The sequence below is a fragment of the Camelus dromedarius genome, chromosome 4 (genome assembly GCF_036321535.1).
Source record: "Camelus dromedarius isolate mCamDro1 chromosome 4, mCamDro1.pat, whole genome shotgun sequence".
NCBI classification, from domain to species: domain Eukaryota; kingdom Metazoa; phylum Chordata; class Mammalia; order Artiodactyla; family Camelidae; genus Camelus; species Camelus dromedarius.
Genome location: NC_087439.1, coordinates 59,837,086 through 59,856,843, shown reverse-complemented (window position 1 = coordinate 59,856,843; position 19,758 = coordinate 59,837,086). Strand labels below are relative to the sequence as shown.

Below are 19,758 nucleotides of genomic sequence, written 5' to 3'. Positions count from 1 at the left end.
GCTTCTGGATTTCTATAATATGTTCATCTAGAGCAGTAAGAAACTAAGAGCTTGATTTGTCTGTTGTTTTCCTAGACAATCAACTATAATCAGAGGGGAAAAAAGTGAGTTATGAAAGGTAGTTACTAATTTCATAGCTACTAACCTTCTAAGTAGGTTGGTTCTTAAGAGAAAAGGAATATGCTAAAGAAAATAATGTTCATTTACTGACTGTAGAAATTTCTTAATGTGCATACCTGATCTCACTTACTAAAAGTAGAAGACTTAGGTCAGCAAGAAAAAATCAATCAGCAAACGGGCAAAGACTGGAAGGATTCCATACTTAAGGATTGTTATTTCATAGTTCCCATGGAGATGAATACAGAAAAGCATGAGAAGTATGAGTGATGCAGAGTCACTGGCCATCCAGATGAGACTAGCAACTACTAAGATAAAAATACATTTAAGTTTTATAAGGTGACTAGATTACTTCAAAGTACTTTACTGGATAGCCACTCAAATGTCTCCTAATGGTTTCCTAATTTGAACTCTTAAGAACTGGGGTCAGAGGATTTTTGGATAAAGATATTAAAGAATGCATATTAAAAAATGCCTTCTCTTTGTCTTTATCTTTAGTACATAAAAAATAAAAAGAATCACAACCTATTATTTTTAATAAAAATGTGTACAGAGAGTTAATATATCAAATTAAATCACTATTAGACCTGAGCTCATTTTTATTAACTGAATAAATGTGAAAAAAAAAGTTAGTTTGTTTTCTTGAAAGTTCTTATTAACTCTTTCCTTTATGTGGATACAAAAATATTAATTCTTAATGGGCAACAATAATCAGTAACTAATTTGAGGATTTATAAAAAGAGAAAGAATGAGAGAACTTAGTACCAGCATTAAGATACAAGAAAATAAAGTTCAATGAAGAAAGACAGAAGTCATTTGAAAAAAATAAATCCAATAATTAAACATTAAAAACGGAGGAGAGAAACCAGAGAAAAAATATAGTGCTTTGATAAATTACAATGAGGGACCAAAAAATTAAAAATGAATTCACAACACAAATTGGAAGGACAAATAGCAACAACAAAAATCCAACAACACAAATGTCCCTTTTCAGATCTAAAAACTCTTTTGAGCATGACTTTAAGGAGATCGTACCTTTAATATTCTCTCAACTCTATACATCTCATTACCAGAAGTGAGCAGGATGAAAAAGATTAAAGGAGATATGTGAAACTCAAGCCTGAAGAGATTTTTCTTTTCTTATAAGTAAACACATAGTAAACAAATAATAGAGGAGCTTAAAAACACAAGACGTCAATTAAGATGTACTAAAATTACATAAGTGCATAAAACACTAAAGAATTAAGTTACAAATAGCAAGAATTAATATATTTGCTTCAAATAATACAAAAAGGAAATGGCTGAGCGTATTGGCTGAAACATTAGCAATGAGTTGATAACTGCCAAAATTGTGTGATGGGTGAACTATTCTATCTACATGTACATATGTCTGAAGTTTTCCATAGACAAACATATGAAAATAATATCTTGATAGTATGGTTTATCACCATGATTACTAAATCAATAATGTTTTAGGCATTTCAACAAAATGTTATCCTTCATATATAAAGAAGACACTAGTGATTCAGTAATAGTAAAATAACTGCTCTTATAGTTTTTACAGAATAACTAATACATGTTGTTGTCCAAAGTCTTTCACACAGTTCCTCTTAAAAACAGCTCTAAGTATTTAAAACATTTGTTACTGAAGTAAAGGCTGAATGTTCACTTGGAAGTTAACTAGTCTTTCTCAGAATCAAACCCAAAGCAATACATTTGAATTTAAGGAGTAACAATTTTTAAAAAATAAATAATTAGACAGAAAAGGCAAAGAATGCTGCAAAGCTACTCTCTTACCTTGACCGAGATGTGAAGGTTTTTGAGAAATTATGTAGCCACTGCCATCTAAAACATACTGGGTGCTAAAATTATCAGCAGCTGTCCTTGTTGTAATTAAAACCTGGGGGGAGAAAAACTAATAAAATTATGATTTTAGATATTATAGTAGGCTCTCTGTTAGATTTTAAATAATAATTACATATTTACTTAAGACAGAAAAAAAAGTTTTACTTAGTAAGTTCTTATGATCACTTTTCTTGAAATACTCCTTAGTTACAGTAATAAGCAATAGGCTACCTTACATTTTTTTAATGTTGCAAAGTATTGATTTTTTACTTCAAATATTTTACTTTAATTAAAACACTCATACACTAACCAGTATACTTGAAATGGCTATTTGCATTACATGTATTATATATGCCTTACATCTGTAAAATCAAATACTTCATTAGGGAAGCATGAGGGAAGCTTGCTTTTTTACCAATTTCAATAAATTTGTTGCTAAAGTGAAAAATCCTTTTGTAAAGTGATCATTCCTTCCTCCTTTTACATTTTGTATAAAACTGTACTTCTGTATTTCAAGTTAATGATTCAAAAGAATAAAAATATATAAATCATACATATACATATTTATGGGCAATTTTTCTTAAATCTCAGCTTTGAACTCATTGTTTAAATACACATTTTTATTAATTTTAAAAATTAGCATGTCAATAAAAATTTTTTTTAAAAAAGAGGAAACTGCAAACCAATATTCCTGATAAATACAGATGCAAAAATCCTCAACAAAATACTAGCAAACTGAGTTCAGCAGCATGTTAAAAAGATCATATCCCATAATCAAGCAGAAATTTTTCCTGGGATAAAAGGATGTTTCAACATATCAAAGTCAATTAATGTGATACACTGCCTTAAAAGATTGAAGGAGTAAAAAAATCACAGAACCATTTCAATGAATATTTAAAAAATTGAGGAAATTCAACAATTTTTCATGATAACAACTCTCAATGAATAAGGTATGAAAAGAATTTACCTCAACATAATAAAGGCCATACATGAGAAAAACCAGTTAACATCATACCCAATGGTGAAAAACAAAGTGTTTCCTCTAAGATCACAAATAAGATAAGGATTTCCACTCTCACCACTTCTATTTAACATATTCTAGAAGTCCTAGCTAGAGCAACTAGAGAAGAAAAAAATAAATAAAAGGTACCTAAATTGGAAAGGAAGGAGTAAAATTATGTCTCATTGCAGATGGCATGATGTTACATGTAGATAACCCTAAAGACTCCACACACATAAACACACAAAATTGTTAAAATAAATGAATTCACTAAAGCTGCAGGACACAAAATCAACAAACAAAAATCTCTCGTGTTTGTAGACACTAACTCTGAACTATCCATAAAGGAAATTAAGAAAATAATCCTATTTACAATAGCATCAAGAATAATAAAATATTTAGGAATAAAGTTAACCAAGGAAGTGAAAGACCTTGTACACTGAAAACTACAAAACTTCGATCAAAGAAATTAAAGACAAATAAACTGAAAGACATCCTAAAAAAAAAAAAAACTGCATGTAAGTATAAGAACGGATTTCATTCAGCATAAAAATACTTCCTAAGATGTTACAACAATAGAAATATAAATTTAAGAGTGTCTGTAGTCTGTTGAGCCAATCTCACTCTCAGTTTTCTATCTACCTACTTTGTGAGATTTTAAGAGTATATAACAATAGTAAAACAATGTTTACAGAAAGTGCCATCAGTGGGGAGTGGGAATGCTGTCAAGAAAAGCAGGGTGGATTCAGAAAAGGGTAACCTCCTCACACTTCCGGTGAGCAATGATGACTCAAAATTGGGAGCAATCTTTCTCATCCATCCTTGGACTCAGCAGAGCTGCTTATCTTAAAATAAATCTATATAATTTAGGAAGAAGCCACAAGGGTACAGCTCCTCTGCTGGAACTTATCTATGTCCAGTTGGGTCTACATATGATGGTTCTGTCACTATATATTAACTGTGCCCTGATTTACTGTAGGCCAGATGGTTCTGTGGAGCATGTGGGTACCATGAAGGGAGTACCAGAGTCACCACAATAAAAATATGGCCTCTCTAGGGTACAGTACTAGTAGAGTCTATTAGATTCTCTCTGAGGGTGATGTCCATGAAATCCTTATTAGACAGGCACTGCCTAAAGCTGCTATTTCTGTGATAACTGTTACCCCCAAAAGTTGTACCCGAAACAAAGTTGTAAGCCACCATATACTCTTAAAATGATTGTTTTACTTCTCCCAAAAGTATATTCCGTAGTTCAAAAGTTGTATTTTAAAAGTTGAAAACTAATGTCAGTCTTCCCTGCTATATCCCAACTCAACTGTGTCCAATAGTGATTTCCTCTAGTAAAGTTCATTCAAAATTGCTAGACTTGGGGGAGGATACAGCTCAGTAGTAGAGTGCATACTTAGCATGCATGAGGTCCTGGGTTCAATCCCCAGTATCTCCATTAAAAATAAATAAATACATATATAAATAATTAAACCTAATTACCTCCCCTCCAAAAAAAGAAAAAAAATTTAATTGCTAGAGATTTTCTTTCCTGTCTCAAATTTAATTACTCTATGGTTGTCCCTTTAAAATAATTCCACATTTAACCAACCACTTCTCCAAAATGCCAAGGTCAACTGAATTCTATTTCTCTTCTCCAAAGAGCTAGCCACCTGACCTAAAGTTGGTGTCACTGAGCAAAGGCAGCCCTGGAACTCTGAGTTCTAGTACTAACTCTGCCAGTGGCTTGCTAGATTGTCCTGAATAAATGGTTACACTATGATCTTTAAGGGGAGAGTGATCATAAGATGAAGATGCTAATACTTTATAAGGTTACATGGGTTTTTGCTTTAACTACTTCAAAGTATTTTACAGATATTAACTTGTTCATCCTATAAACACATTAGTGAACAATAAATACACTCTAGCCTAGATGAATAAACTGAGGTGCTAAAAAGCGAAAAAGGACCTTAGTGGTCATAATGTAACATCCATGTTAAAGTAAAAGAACAGAACACAGTATTATTTTCCACTGTCAAAATTTTTTAAACTAGAATGTTTAGGGTACTATGAAAGTTTATTTAGACAGAAAATCCTTTGCAATTCACTGCAGAAGACAGTGAAGGATAACACACATAAGCATGTTTCACAAATTCATGAAATACAGTGTGTTCCTCAGAGGAAGGAATTGTATTTCAATAGTTCATTTCATCATATGACCCTGTGTCCTGGGCAGGAAACTATTTTTTGGACCAGGCACAGGTTCAGGAACATGTTAGCTACGTAGCAGCTAACATACTCGAATCTACAGTAACTCCACCACCAGAAGTATCTTTAATATTTACAAATTATTGCTGGTGCTTCATACTAGAGACACTGAGGAACTGTGGCAGTGAATGAATCCTAGTGGTGTCAAGAAATAAATTTATTTAAAGAATTTGAAAAGGAGAAGTTTACTTTAGAAGGAGAGGTTTCTAGAATTCCTTAGAGGTTATATTAGTTATCAGTTATAGAAAACTGACTCTGTGGTCCAGTTTCTGAGTTTCAAGAAATTATAGTACTATTACAAAGTTAAAATTACATAAAAGCATTTAAACATTTGATAAGCACCATTTTTCTCAATGTTTTTAGATAGAAAGCAAATTAAACATTTAGGATATATCCTCGTAATTCATGCAAAAGAATGCTCTCTTGGCAAAAACTCATTTAAGATAATTCAAGTTTTGTAGGTTTTTTTTTTTAACTGACTTTTGGATGAATACTTTGGCAAGAAATGAGTCTAAAAACTAAGGTAATGTTCCTCATGATTCAGCTGAAATACAGATTTTGCCTGGATCATTGAAATGTCTTTCTTTCCCTGCATGAGTATGCCTGCCTGCCTGCACATACCTGTACACTAATATAAGCCCTCTGATTTCAGAGCCTTCTCCCAGATACTCCACTGTGGGAGACTAACAACAGGGAGATCTTGGCCCTGGCTTTTCTCCTTGCAACAGAGTTCTATTATCTGTGAGAAGGCTGCATCTAGGAAGCAGGATATACCAACTGTTCCAAAAATTCTGTGCCTATTCTAACTAGAGCCCTCCACCATGGTTCTAAAGGACACAAGAGGTACCCTAACACTGTGGGACAGGAAGCAGGAACCATCAGAATGAAGATTGGGGTTTCCCTTTCCTCTTTTACAGCTGTGGATATTCCTCAAAAAAAAAAAAACAAAACCTAAAAATAGACTTCCCCTATGATCTAGCAATTACCCAGAGGAAACTCTAATTCAAAAAGATACATGCACCCCAATGTTCATAGCAACACTATTTATAATAGCCAAGAAATGGAAGCAAACTAAACGTCCACTGACAGAGGACTGGATAAAGAAATTGTGGTATACACATACATACATACATACACACACACACACACACTGAAATACTACTCAGTCATAAAAAAGAATGAAATAATGCCATTTGCAGCAACATGGATGGACATGGAGATCATCATACTAAGTGAAGTATGCCAAAAAGAGAAAGAAAATTACCGTATGATATCACTTACAAGTGGAATTTTTGAAAAATGAACTTTTTTACAAAATGACTCATAGACATAGAAAACAAAGTTAGGTTTCCATGGGAAAGTGGGTAGGGAGGATAAACTGGGAGTTCGGGATTTGTAGATACAAACTACTATATATACAATAGATAAACAACAAGGTCCTACTGTATAGCACAGGAATACAGTATCTTGTAATAGCCTATAATGAAAAAGAATATGAAAAGGAATATATTTATGTATAAATGAATCACTGTGCTATACACCAGAAATTTATACAACATTGTAAACTGACTATACTTCAATTTTAAAGAATTATGCATAATGACCTTGATAGATCAGAATAATACTCAGCACACTATAGCCACTTTAAAAATGTTGGATGAATGAATCAAAATAAACATGAGTGTTATACATAGGATGGCTGGTATCTCTTCTCATTCACCTGAGGGAAAAACAAGAGGAAAAAATGAACTTGAACTAGAGAATCAAGACCACTGATGAGAATTAGAAGGAAAATACCTAAGAAATGGCCGTCAAATTTTAGAAAAGGTTTCCCCAAAATGCTGAGGAGTCTGCATAGACTTTGGAAGTTAAGGTGAACTACTGCTTACCAACAAGAGAATGAGCAAGCCTGGTGATACTATCATGTATGATACAGATGCATACTACTTTTCACATTCAAGTCCAGAGTAAAAATAAGTTTCATCTGTATGGCACATGACCATATTTGAGATACTTTAATATGTATTATTTCATTTGACCCTCAAATCATTATCTTCACTTCACAGATTAAAAAAAATATAGAATTAGATGTATTTTATATTTCTCCACCCAATTTTGCTGCAAGTCTAGTTATTTTTGTCTTTTTATAACTAAAATTATTAACATCTTTAAAATAATCTAATAAAAAATGTCAACAATCAAAGTTTTGGGTTTACTAGTGTGACAAAATGACATCTCAATTACACATTATCAATCTACTGAGCCTGAGATGATTTACATCTGTAAGACTTTAAAATTATCTGCATTAGTTTGGCAGATAAAATAACGAAATCACTCATTTTTATTATGTAATTGCAATCTGTATCCAAGTATTTTCAAAATAAATTGGAACCTTTAAAATAAACATGAAACTTCTATACCTGAAACTTCAATTGCTTCTGAGTGAAGAATATTAAGTTTAAAAAGTGAATTTTTCCCCAAAAAGCACCCATTAATTTGTCTTCCTGAATAGCAACTTTTACTTTTAAATGTAATTTATCTTTACAAGCATATATTACTTTCTGTGTTTCTGAAATACTATTCAAAATTTTCCTACATAAGTTGCAACTTGACTACTCCTTGATAACCTATCTTTGAGCTTACCATTGCAGGTCTAAATACATTTATCATTTTAATGTGAGGTATTTTTAAACTTATACTTCTTTCAATTTTTTAAATTGAAGTATAGTCAATTACAATGTGTCAATTTCTGGTGTACAGCATAATGTCCCTGTCATGCATACATATATGTTTTCATATTCTTTTTCATTAAAGGCTATTATAAGATATTGAATATGGTTCCCTGTGCTATTCAGAAGAAATGTTTTTAATCTATATTTATATATAGTGGTTAACATTTGGAAATCTCAAACTTCTAAATTAACCCTTCCCACCACCTTTTCCCAGTAACCATAAGATTGTTTACTATGTCTGTGAGTCTGTTTCTTTTGTAAATGAGTTCTTAGTGTCCTCTTTTCTCTTTTTTAGAGTCCACATATGAGTGATATCATATGGTATTTTTCTTTCTCTTTCCAATTTACTTCACTTAGAATGACAATCTCCAGGTTCATCCATGTTGCTGCAAATGGCATTATTCTATTTTATCACTGAGTAGTATTCCACTGTATAAATTAACCACAACTTCTTTATCCAGTCATCTGTCGATGGACATTTAGGTTGCTTCCATGTCTCGGCTATTGTAAAACTTATAAATTATAAATACCCTTCTAAGCATGCTAGTAAGAAGACAGCATGACCTAGTCTGGAAAACTCAGTACTGACAGGCATAAAATTAGAACTGAATTTTTGGGTTTGCTATGGACACATTATATGTTCCTAAATAACAGGTCACAATTTTCATATTCCATTTACTTTAATGTGCACAGCTCCTCCGTGTAAACTACTTAACAGAGCACCCTGCATGCAGTAGACAATGTAATATTAACTGACTGATTATTAGGCTGTGTTTTGAAGTTGGGGTGAGAAAACCTGGCTTTTCGTTTCACAAGACCTCATTTTTCTTATCCGTAATATGAGAAGACTAAACCATAAAAGACCTACACTGTAGGGAGGCTTACCTTCGAAGCCAACTGAGATGTTGACTAGTGAGCAGGAAGTTTACTGGGATGTGCTCTGGAGAGGATCACTCGCAGGGGCAGGGCAGAAAGAGAACAAGTCCTTGACCGACCCCAAGGGGGCACTCTGAAGCAGAGATAGCACGGTAGAGTTGTTCTGAATTGAATAGGGCCTTTACAACCCCTCATCAACCAGTTATTGGATGCAGGTTGCCCTGTATGAGGTGGGTAAAGTAACTCTCTCCAGCTGAGGTAAGGGTAATCTCTAGAGGGAGACAGCTTTGAGGGTTCAGTCACCAATATTTGGCAGAGCTGAGGGAATGAGTGGTCAGTCCTGAAGAGGAGGATCTACGCAGTGCACCAGTGTCCACTATTAATGAGTCCCTTCCAATTCTGTATTTCCTTTGGCTTTCATAAACAGTCAAAGCTAAGTCAACAAAAAAATCTGTCTGTGATAAAATAATACATACTGTAAGATTCCATTTAGATCACGTTCAAGTACAGGTAGAACTAATCTCTGCTGACAGAGGTCAGACTAGCCATTACCTTTGAGGCGTACCAAATGGGAAGGGGCATGAGAGAACCTTCAGGGGTGCTGCTAATGGTCTGTATGTTGATCTAAAGTATACAAACATAAAAATTCACACACACAAATATCTATATGTGGTTTTTCCAAAGGCTCACAAGAGAAGAGAGTCCATAAAATGCTGTTAACATTTTCTAAGATAAACACTTGGCATTGCAATGTGTAAACTGAACATAATTTTTAAAGCTTATAGTTTTCTATTATTGTGATACTTTGACAATTTTTTTACTTCTTTTGTAATTCTGATGAACAAAACTATTTTAAGTATTCATACTCAAGGCCAAATACTTCAAAAATGAAACAAGACAAATGATAAACTTGGGTAACAAGTGGGCTTAAGTAAGCAAATTAAAAAAACAAGATAGTACCACTGAATAAGGACTTGCAAAACTACCATCTGAAATCAGAACTACAGTGAAGATTTGGATAAATTACGGCTTATGTACAATTATTTTAAAAGACTAAGTATAGTACTGCCACCTAGCAGACAAAATTGATAATGACCAATTTCAGTTCCGAAAGGTTATGTATATGTATCTTACAGAAAATACAGAAACGCTGCATTATATATTATTCAACAATACTTGCCAAAATAAAACCTAACTACTATCCACCAAATTTAGACAACAGCTAAAGAATCAAGTACTTTGGTTCTCAAACAAATCATATAATTTCTAAAATAGCCGCTTAGGACTCAAACAGTAACACTAGTATTGGGAGCTTCAGAGCTTCCCTGGTACAAATCCCATTCCATTTTAAAAACAGATTCTCTCTACAAGATTCCACGGCTGTAAGTCCCCAGATACAATCTCTGAGGAGAAAAATGGGCAATGCCCAGTTGTACTCCCTAGTTGCTCTTCCCTAAAATCTATTTGGAGACTCAGTGAACTCTAAATAAAGCAAATGCTGAGAAAGATAGAAGCACAAGGTATGCTAGATTTTGTATAGAAGTTTTAAGCAAAATGCACTTAAGGAATGACAAAGTCTTTTCTCCTTTAGTGATGTCTGAACATCTGGATTCTAACAAGCAAGGGGCCCCAGTCCTCTGTGCTAGAACAGCAAAATCTCCCACTTTAAACTCCACCTCCTCCTCAACCCACATTTTTTTTTCTTTTTTACTGAGGCATCAGCTTACAGAGCTCGAAGTCAAAGAGTAAATGAATAACTAGCTGGGACCCTTTCCACAAAAAATGGAGAAAACCTACACTATGCCCATACTCTAAGGGCACAAGGGCCAAGGAAAGATCAAATAAGCCTGGAGAATACATGGCTGCTGGGGAGACTAGGCTACATAATAGATGAGTGTCATGTCCTTGACACTTTTCTGGGAAAATAAGTGTAAAGTCCTATCATTTTATGGCATCTGAACATTCTCACCCAAACAGGGTCTGCCAGCCTAAGCACAAATGAAAGGATACACAGCCACCAGGTAAACTTAGATAGCCAAAGAGACCCTCATAATTACCACATCACTTACTGGCAGACACTATCATACTATGAAACGGCCTAACATACACAGAGTAACAGTACAGCACAAAGAAACTAGTACAGGATCACATGATCAAACATAACTGAGATACATCGACATGAAAGGATCATGGCTCTAGATGGGCTTTGTCACAAACTAGCTATGTAATCTAGAGCAGAGTCAGCGAAGTATAATTGGAACTATGGAGTGGGTCAGGCACTGAACTAAGGGGTTTACATCAATGAAAACACCTAACTAGTAATCAGGAGAGCAAAGTTCTAGCTAAGGTTTAGGCCAAGCCAATTCACATCTCTAGAGCACAGTCTAAATATGTGTATTGACTAGAGTGGTGTATCCAGAGTGCGTTCTACAGCACAACAACAGAATAACTGATACACGACTCAATAAAAGGGTTTCACAGTTTCAAATAAGTGCAGTAAATATCCCTACTATAAACCACCAACCTTAGAGATTCACAATTCACTTCCATTAAGGTTCTGAGAAGTGCTTATAGTTACATTTAATTTTAATAAACCAAGCCAATGAATCACTAAACCGCTTTTTCTTCCTATAAATATTAACACTGAAAAACATTCTTTGCCATTCCTAAAAAAGTTAGAGAATTACAATAGTCTCCCCTAATCTACAGAGGATATGTTCCAAGACCTCCAGTGGATGTCTGAAACTGTAGATAGTACCAAAAGCTAAATATACTGTTTTCTCCCTATGTTTATACCTATGATAAAGTTTAATTTAAAATCATGCACAGTAAGAGAATACCTGAATTGCCAGCATCATTGTTCTTGCACTTTGGGGCCATTATTAAGTAGAACAAGGGTTCTTTTGAACATAAGCACTTCGATACCCCAACAGTAGATTTGATAACCTAGACGGCTGCTAAGTGACTGATAGGCAGACTGATAGTTGGACTGATATCCAACGTACATACGGAAGACAAAAGGATGACCCACGTCCTAGGCAGGACAGACTGGGATTTTGCAAGATTTCATCATGCTGCTAAGAATGGCACACAATTTAAAATGTATCAACTGTTTATTTCTGGAAATTTCCATTTCATATTTTCTGGCAGCAGTTGACTGTGGGTAACTGAAACCACAGAAAGCAAAACTGGATAAGGGGGGACTACTGCACTGTTTGACCCAGCGATTCTACTCTGGGTATATACCCAAAAAAGTGAGAGCAGGGACTCAAATAGACATTTGTACATCAATACTCATAGCAGCCTTATTCACAATAGCCAAGTGGTGGTATCAACCCAAATGTCCACTGACAGACGAATGGATAAACAAAAGGTGGTTTATACATATAATGGAATATCACTCAACCTGAAGAAGGAATGAAATTCTGATAGATGTTACAACATGTACGAACCTTGAAGATATTATGAGGAGTGAAATAAGCCAGACACAAAAGGACAAATATTGTATGATTCCAATTATACGAGGTACCTAGAATAGTCAAATTCATAGACACAGAAAGTAGAATAGTGGTTACCAGCAGATGGGGGAGAATGGGAATTTATTGTTTAATGCGTATAAAGTTTTAGTTTGAGATGATAAAAACGTTCAGGAGATGGATGGTGGGGATGGCTACACAATGTCAATATACTTAATGCTACTGAATTGTACACTTTAAAATTATTAAAATGGCAAATTTTACATTATGTATATTTTTCATAATAAAAAATACCCTCTTTGCCAAATTCTGGGTGAGTTTTCTCTTATTCTAATATTGTGTGATTATGAAACCACTAAATAGTCAATATAAATTACCTTACCTCAGCTATACAACATATTGACCCCAAGGCTTCTCCTCGAAAACCGTAAGTTGTCAAAGTTTCAAGATCCTCATGACTGTTTAACTTTGAGGTGTAGTACTTAATTGCCATTACGGGTGCATCAACAGCCTTGATACCCTCACCATTGTCTCGCACCTCAATTTTATCAAATCCATAGTTCTCCTATGAAAAGTTAAACAATAACATTTAGTATATAAAGACATTAAACTATTATCACATTTAAAAACAGTAACACAAGTGAAATGTTGTCATTTCTCTTTTATGGAAGCTTAACATTAAGGAAGTAAGAGTTTGAATTCTTAACTCTATCAATTCCTAGTTACAGTATAACGGGAAAGTTCCTTGTTTTCCCCGGGCTCAGATTCAACTGTAAAATAAGGAAATCAATCTGATCTTCAAGATTCCCTTGAATTGTTTCAGTATAATAGGTATTTATGTTTAAATTTATGTTTAAACTTGCCTAAAAATATTCTTCTCAATTATATGTATCTTTGTGTATATAATCTCTCAAATTAAACAAAATACCTTCACCATCAAAAACAACATCTGGTTCTACCCACTAGGAGTCTAGCAATTATCATTATTCAACCAAATTTTTAATACTTTCCCCCTTAAACTATTTATTGCTTTCATAAGTAAATAAATATTTGCTACACTATAACTTTCTCAATGTCTTTCTGCAAATAGTCACCTAACAGTAAACTGCTGAGAAAAGACACCTAATTTGGCAATCTCTGTGATTTTTTAATGAAAATGGAGAAGGAAAAACAACTCAAATAACAGCTTAGTACTTGTAGTCTAACACTAAAAATATGCATACATAACATATACAAAATCTAAATTACTACAGTGATCACACTTTCTATGAATATCATATTCTAAATCTGGTAGCAAGCTTCTATCATAAGCTTTACTTCAAAAAGTTTTATGTCTCTGGACATAAATGTAAATTATAAAGGGAAAAAAATTTTTCCTACAGTGACTCTGATATTTAAAAATACCATAACAGCTTTTAAATAACATAATCATATAATACTGTATGTGTCATTACTTTTTAGATAAATTAGAAATACCAGGTGTTGAGGGGAGAAACCTAAGATTTAGTTCCTTATCTCTCTCTTAGGCTAAAATTATCCTGGGGGGTGGGGAGGATTTGACTCAAATGGTAGAGCACATGCTTAGCATGCACAATGTCCTGGGTTCAATCCCCAGTACCCCCTCTAAAGTTAAATAAATAAATAAACCTAATTACCCCCCCTAAAAAATTAATTAAAATTAACATCCTGGGACTAGCCTGTCTGCTTCATTTTACAGAGAAATAATTAACTACATAAATGCAAATTTTTCAATATAAGTAAGAACTCAAGTCACGCAAGTAAAATAACACAAAGATCTGTTTAAATGTTTAAAATAATACCAATTTGTTTAACTTATTAATTATGAAAACATTCCTAGTCAGAACAGTTACTGTATGAAACTAATAAAACAGGTCTTATGTATTGCAACACAGTTATTTATTTTAAAATTCTACAAAGCAGAAACCAGTAAATGTCAAGAGACAAATATATAGCAAGATAAAAATGGGTACTTTACTTTTATGAGAGGACTTCTGTTAGCACTGTAAAAAAATTTTTTTTAACTATTTTTTCCCTAAGGAACTTTAAAAACAAAGACATATGTTTGTTTGACTAAGATTAAGTGAAATTTGTCAGATATAATCCACTAATTCTATTTAATTATTATCAAGTGTATTCTAATCCGACTGAACTGACTACATAAAATGTCTAAAAAAAGAAATTATCTTTCTTTGGGCTTTATTTAATAATATTTTTCATGTTTATAAAGCTTTCACTATATTATTTAAAGACAAAGTACAGATTTGATATGGTATAGAAAGTGGTTCTCAGCAGCAACTACAAACTTGTCAGAAATGCAAATATTGGGCCCCACCTAGAATCTGAAATTCTGTGGCCCAGTAACAGTTTTAACAAACTCCCTAAAATTATTCTGATACACCCAAATGTAGTGAGAACTCCCACATAAAGGGAAGATCTAGAATGTGTTTTAGGATCAGAAAGACCTGGACTGTAATCTCAGTTCTGTTACTTACTACCTACATTACTTTGAGAAAGTTCTTAGAACCTCAATTATTTGTAAAACAGGTACAGGAGTAGCTAATTCATAGAATTTTTATAAGGAGCAACTGGGATTACACATATATAAAATATATGCATGTGTATATGAAAAGGGAAGGTCTCTTTCCTACAAAGGTATTCATATCAGTATTATTTCTAATACCATACCAGAAATAACATGAATATCTGACAATTAGGAAATTACAAAAAAGGTATTCTTACATTCAGTCAACCAAATCTATTTATCATTTATACACTAGACATTGGGCAGCTATAGAGGGTAAGAAAAAGGAAAAAAGTATAGGCCTTATGTCCATGAGCTAGTAATTTATAATAGGGGAGGCAGACATGCAAACTAGTTTTAATAAATCATAATAAATAAGACAAATCATATGAATGCAAATGATTTAATATGTAGCACCTCAATTAAAAAAATGTGAAAACTATGAAGCAACAAGGGACACAGTTCTGAAATAAGATTAGGTGGAAAAATAAAACACAAATGAGAACATGAGAATATATATAACAAGTAAAAATGAGTAATCAAGGATAAATATTAGTAGAAAACATGGACAAATCAAATTCATGCTTTAAGTGATAGAATTCTAAAGTATAAGTTTTCCTTTATAATTTCCTTTAGCGTTACTATAATACTGATTTAAATTAAAATTTATTTTTAAGAATTTATTCTTAAACAAGACAAAGGGTCCAGTATCCTAAGAATGATTTACGGGTACGTAAAGAAAAGAAAGGTAATAGTTTTAAGGAGAAAGCATCGCTCCAATCCTTTTTTGCTTTAATGATACTTGGCAATGTCTCAGGAACACTCACCAGTTTAACGTCTATGCTTGTGGCGCCGGCATCCAAGGAGTTTTCAATGAGTTCTTTTACAACGCTGACCACTGAGGTGATTACTTGAGAACTTGAAAGGAGTCGAACTGTTGCTGCAGGCAACTGTTTCATTCTAGCTGTTAACAGACTACCTAGAAAATAAAATGTAAGTTGTAAAAATAAAAATTGTTAAACATTCCTAACAGAACTGATAGCAAAAACAACAATAATAATAATAGCAGCCCACATTTATACAGCTTTACTGTATGCCAGGCTCTACGGTTAAGCAATGCAGATTTAAATCATTTATTTCTTACAAATACCCTTTAAAAAAGATTCCATTAACACCTCCATATTATGAGACTAAGGCACAAAGAAGTTAGTTGGTAAATCACACTATATTACTAATAGAGGAATGATAAGAGCAATTGTGAGTGTAACATATGATCTGCCTGGCTGGGAATGACCAGGTGGTGCTGTCAACTGATATGCAGATAATGTTAGTCAGTAACATGCCTTTATTGTAGTCTCATTAAACATCATCAGTTATCTATGTTTTGATGAATGTCTCTTTTAATTATTGAGCTCTTTTGGAGTTAGGATATCTAGACCCTAGAATTACTGTTAATCTAAACTAGTCATATCATATCAGATAACTATCCTCTACACTACTGTGTGTCTAAAACATCATTAATCATGTGGCTCCTCAAAGCCAAAATAAGAAAAGGTTCAAATCTCTGTGCTGGCGTTCAAGGTCCTCTGCATGCTGATTCAACTTGTACATCCAAAATATCTCTGCCAGTAATTGTTCTAGCCATGAAATCTTTTGTCTGAAACCTTCTCAAACAAAGAAAATAAAAAATCTCATATGGAAATTTGTAAAGTTTGCAAAGAATGGGGTTTGCATCCACCTTAATGCCTAATTTCAGAAAAGATTTCAGGAAAATAAAAAATACTAGCTTGACAACATGTAGTTCCTCTAGAGACAAGATTTCCTTTGACAATCCCTAGGTACTCCCTTAATTTACCATGACTAGTTACATGCTCAGATGATTTGATCCTATGGAATCTAGGTCCAAAAGAAACAACGATGCCAAAAACAAACAAAAGAAAGTTTCTGTTTGGGATTCTTTCTCAGGCAACTAAAGACGTAGGACAAGAAGGGTTACACAAAGCCAGAATAAGTAACTGAACAAGAAATGGAGTATAGTCATTACAACAATACATAGGATTTTAAGGAATGCATTTCTGGAAAGAAGTCAACATATTGAGTTTGGAATGGTGTTAACTGATCACAACTCATAACTACAATTATATTTTGCTTTGTACAAGGCAAAGCTGATATTAGCACGATGGAAATATATACCAGACCAGAGTCTAAAAAAACAGGTTTAGGGGTTCATCTTTATAACCCATAAACTGAAGTTTACTTAAATCCCTCTGTAAAATCAATTAATCACCTATATAAATGGAGATAATGGCACATTGATTTGCTGTGAAGATCAAATAAGAAAATACACATAAAATGTTCTGTAAATGGTAAGGCCATATAAACTATGCAGTATTATGACAAGGATGATCATTATGTAACGAAACCCTGGGAATTCTTTTCTAACAATTAACTTCTAAGTAAGCTATATATTCAATTTAGTTTTGGGGTACCCAGTTTTAAGGAGAGTAGCTGTGAACAACTACCTCTCAATGGTTTTTTTATTGCTCTCAAAGGTTGGGAGGTCTTTCCAGTCAGTTAGGAAAACAGTGGACAGTCAGGCTGCTCCACTATCTTAGAAGTCACACAAATTAGTGCTGTCACAGCAAAAGGCACCCTCTGTACTCTCCCCAAGCTTCAGACTGGCCCCAGGTCTAAAGATACAGAACTGCTACCCAATATGGTAGCCACAAGACACTTGTGGCTACTGAGCACTTGAAATGTGGCTACTCCAAATGGAGATGTGCTAATACACTCTGGATTTCAAACTTAGTATAAAAAATACATAAAATTTAATTAATTTTTTACATTGATTACAGGATGATACTCTGGATATAATGGATTACATAAATAAAGTACATTCTTAAAATTAATTTCATTTTTTTAACCTTTAATGTGAGACTACTGTAAAATTTGACATTATATATGTGGCTTATATTATTGTCCTATTGGATAGCACTGAATAGAGCACTGGTTAAAACAGCAAGCTTTGAAACCACACTGCTTTAGTTCTAGCCTAGCCCTTACACTAAAAGCTATATAATGCTGAGAAACTTAAAATTAAACCCTAAACTCAATCACCTAATCTACAAAATTAACATAATAATGATATCATATGGCAGTGGTGAGGAGTAAGTAAGATAATGTATATTAGGGTGTTTGGCATATACATGATAAAAGATCCCAGGATATTTGGACTATATTGAGTTCCTCCAAACTCCTAAATGAATATCCCACACTTAAAACCCCTATCACCACAGGGTCTAACCCATGGCTTGCTATATGGTTAGACTGGGGTTTAGGAAGTCTTTTTCCTTAGTTTGAGAGTCCCAGGGATCTAAGAAAAACACCAGTCAATCAACTTTTGGGGTATAAACCTAGCCTCACCTCCACCTTCACTCCTTCTGCACAATCTCCTTATTAATCTCATGATCTTTGTCTCATTCTTTATAATCTCTCTTTCGAAATCTTCTATTCCACTGGCCCCTCCCCAAATCCTTATTTTCATCCCAATCTTCCTTATTCTTCTAGTTTACTGAGCAGACCATACCATGAACTCTCATCTCCACACACACCTTACCTCCTCCATGACACTGTGTCCTTTGGTTTCTTAAAACATCTACACTGCTACCCATATTCTTCTTCCTTAGTCTCAGACCAATGTCTCTTTGTCATAAGCTAACACTTTCACCTAGTTTATTTAGTTCCCACTCAGAAATCTTGACCTTGAAAGCAAAAACAAACAAAAAGTTCTTCCTGCTACCCTACTATACTCCTATGATCACTTTTTTTCCTTTATGAAGTCAAACTTGAATAAGTATAGTCACTGTCACCAATTCCCTATCACTAACTCATGTCTAAAATCCTTGCAAAATGGCTTATACAACCATTATTAGGATTCTTTTGTCTTCAAGTTCACCAAAGAGCTCTTAAATCATCAAATCCTTTTCTCAGGACTCATGTTCCTTGGCATCCCTGAAGCAGGTGACACTGATGACACTACCTGATTCTCAAGGATTTTCCATCTATACCTCTTTGATCTCTTCGTGTTTTCTTCACTCTCTTCCCAGAAAAATGGATATTCCCTAAGCCCTCTTCTCATATATCCTAAAATTCAAAGCTTTGGTTCTAGCATAACATCTAAATCTAAATCCCAAAAGTTATCTCTCTTTCTCCAAAACAGTCATTTCTTACAAACGGTGTCATTGCTACCACAAATTAAATACTTGTAAAACAGAACTTATTTTCCTGCTCCCCTCCCCAAGGCTCCCACTTAACTTCGCTATTTCTCTTAATAACACACTATCCTTAGTGACTAAGGTCAAAGACTTCAACCTTCCTTTATCAGCAGTCTCACCTTATTTGCACCTCCACTTTATCGTAATGCAGTATTATTTATCATTCTAGACCCAGTTTTCAGTACCATTTGTAACATGGTCTTGTCTGATCACCCAGCCAGGAATGATCCTTTCCTTCCCCTACATTCCTAAGGAATTTGGCTGGCATCACTCATGGAATGCTTATCACACCCCTGCCCTGACCTGTATGATTTCTGAATGCAGGGACTTATACATTACACATTTCTGGATGCAACACAGAATAATCAGACCACTTCACTCATGGTGAATACTTCATGAAAATTAAAGAGGGGACCACAAAAAATAATTTTATCAGTACTTCCCTCAAGCCACTATAAACATTAGGATGAGTGTCATCCTTCCCAGCAAGTCATCATTGCCTTAACTCCTCTTTATATATTCTTCTTTAACTGGCTTCCATATCATCCCCTACATCACTTTTATTTCCTAACCAGGCTTTTTTCTGGACTCCAAGGCCTCATTTCCAACTATTTTCTAAATATCATCATTTAAATGACAGGGA

At 34.0% G+C, this 19,758-nt stretch overlaps 1 protein-coding gene across 5 annotated transcripts in view; it reads right to left on the bottom strand.

Annotated features, from left to right (window-relative positions):
• PMS1 (PMS1 homolog 1, mismatch repair system component) overlaps positions 1-19,758 on the bottom strand; it is an 88,878-nt gene that overhangs the window by 67,121 nt on the left and 1,999 nt on the right. For 3 of the 5 annotated variants that reach the window (XM_031451786.2, XM_031451788.2, XM_064484981.1), the window contains 3 exons: positions 15,669-15,820; positions 12,682-12,864; positions 1,915-2,032 (listed from right to left, as the gene is read on the bottom strand). In XM_031451786.2, coding sequence (XP_031307646.1) covers positions 1,915-2,032; positions 12,682-12,864; positions 15,669-15,800 — 433 coding nt within the window. In that variant the 5' untranslated portion in view covers positions 15,801-15,820. The remainder of the gene's footprint in view (positions 1-1,914; positions 2,033-12,681; positions 12,865-15,668; positions 15,821-19,758) is intronic. The other 2 variants (XM_010991922.3, XM_010991933.3) reach the window with 1 other exon arrangement.